The 455-nt window shown below is 23.3% G+C and overlaps 1 protein-coding gene across 1 annotated transcript in view; it reads right to left on the reverse strand.

Moving 5' to 3' along the window:
- Nucleotides 1–322: 322 nt before the first annotated feature.
- The window catches only part of EMH_0052280 (uncharacterized protein), a gene marked incomplete at both ends in the record, with an annotated part of 1,007 nt that continues 874 nt past the window's right edge, over nt 323–455 (reverse strand). Inside the window, one exon of the mRNA XM_013496860.1 lies at nt 323–448. Within this exon, the coding sequence (XP_013352314.1) occupies nt 323–448 (126 nt within the window). The remainder of the gene's footprint in view (nt 449–455) is intronic.

Here is a 455-nt window from a genome sequence, read left to right on the forward strand (position 1 = left end):
TACTTATATTTATACATTTATATTTATATATTTGTATTTATATATTTATATTTTTATATTGATATTTATCTATTTATATTTTTATTTATATATTTATGTTTATATATTTATATTTTTATTTATTTATATTTATATATTTATATTTATACATTTATATTTATATATTTATATATTTGTATTTATATATTTATATATTTATATATTTATATATTTATATATTTATATTTATATATTTATATTTATATTAATATATATCCACTAACACTTTGTTCTTCTTCTGCTGTTTTTTGTTTTTCTTTTTTTCCTTTTCTCTTTTCTGTATTTACATCTGCTGCTGTTGCTGCTGTTGCTGCTGCTGCTGCTGTTGCTGCTGCTGCTGCTGCTGGAGTTTGATCTGCTGCTGCTGCTGCTGCTCTTGGTTCTGCTGCTCCTGCTGCTGCTGCTGCTGCTGCAGC

Source organism: Eimeria mitis, genomic scaffold (genome assembly GCF_000499745.2).
Source record: "Eimeria mitis Houghton genomic scaffold, Emh_scaff2342, whole genome shotgun sequence".
NCBI lineage: Eukaryota > Apicomplexa > Conoidasida > Eucoccidiorida > Eimeriidae > Eimeria > Eimeria mitis.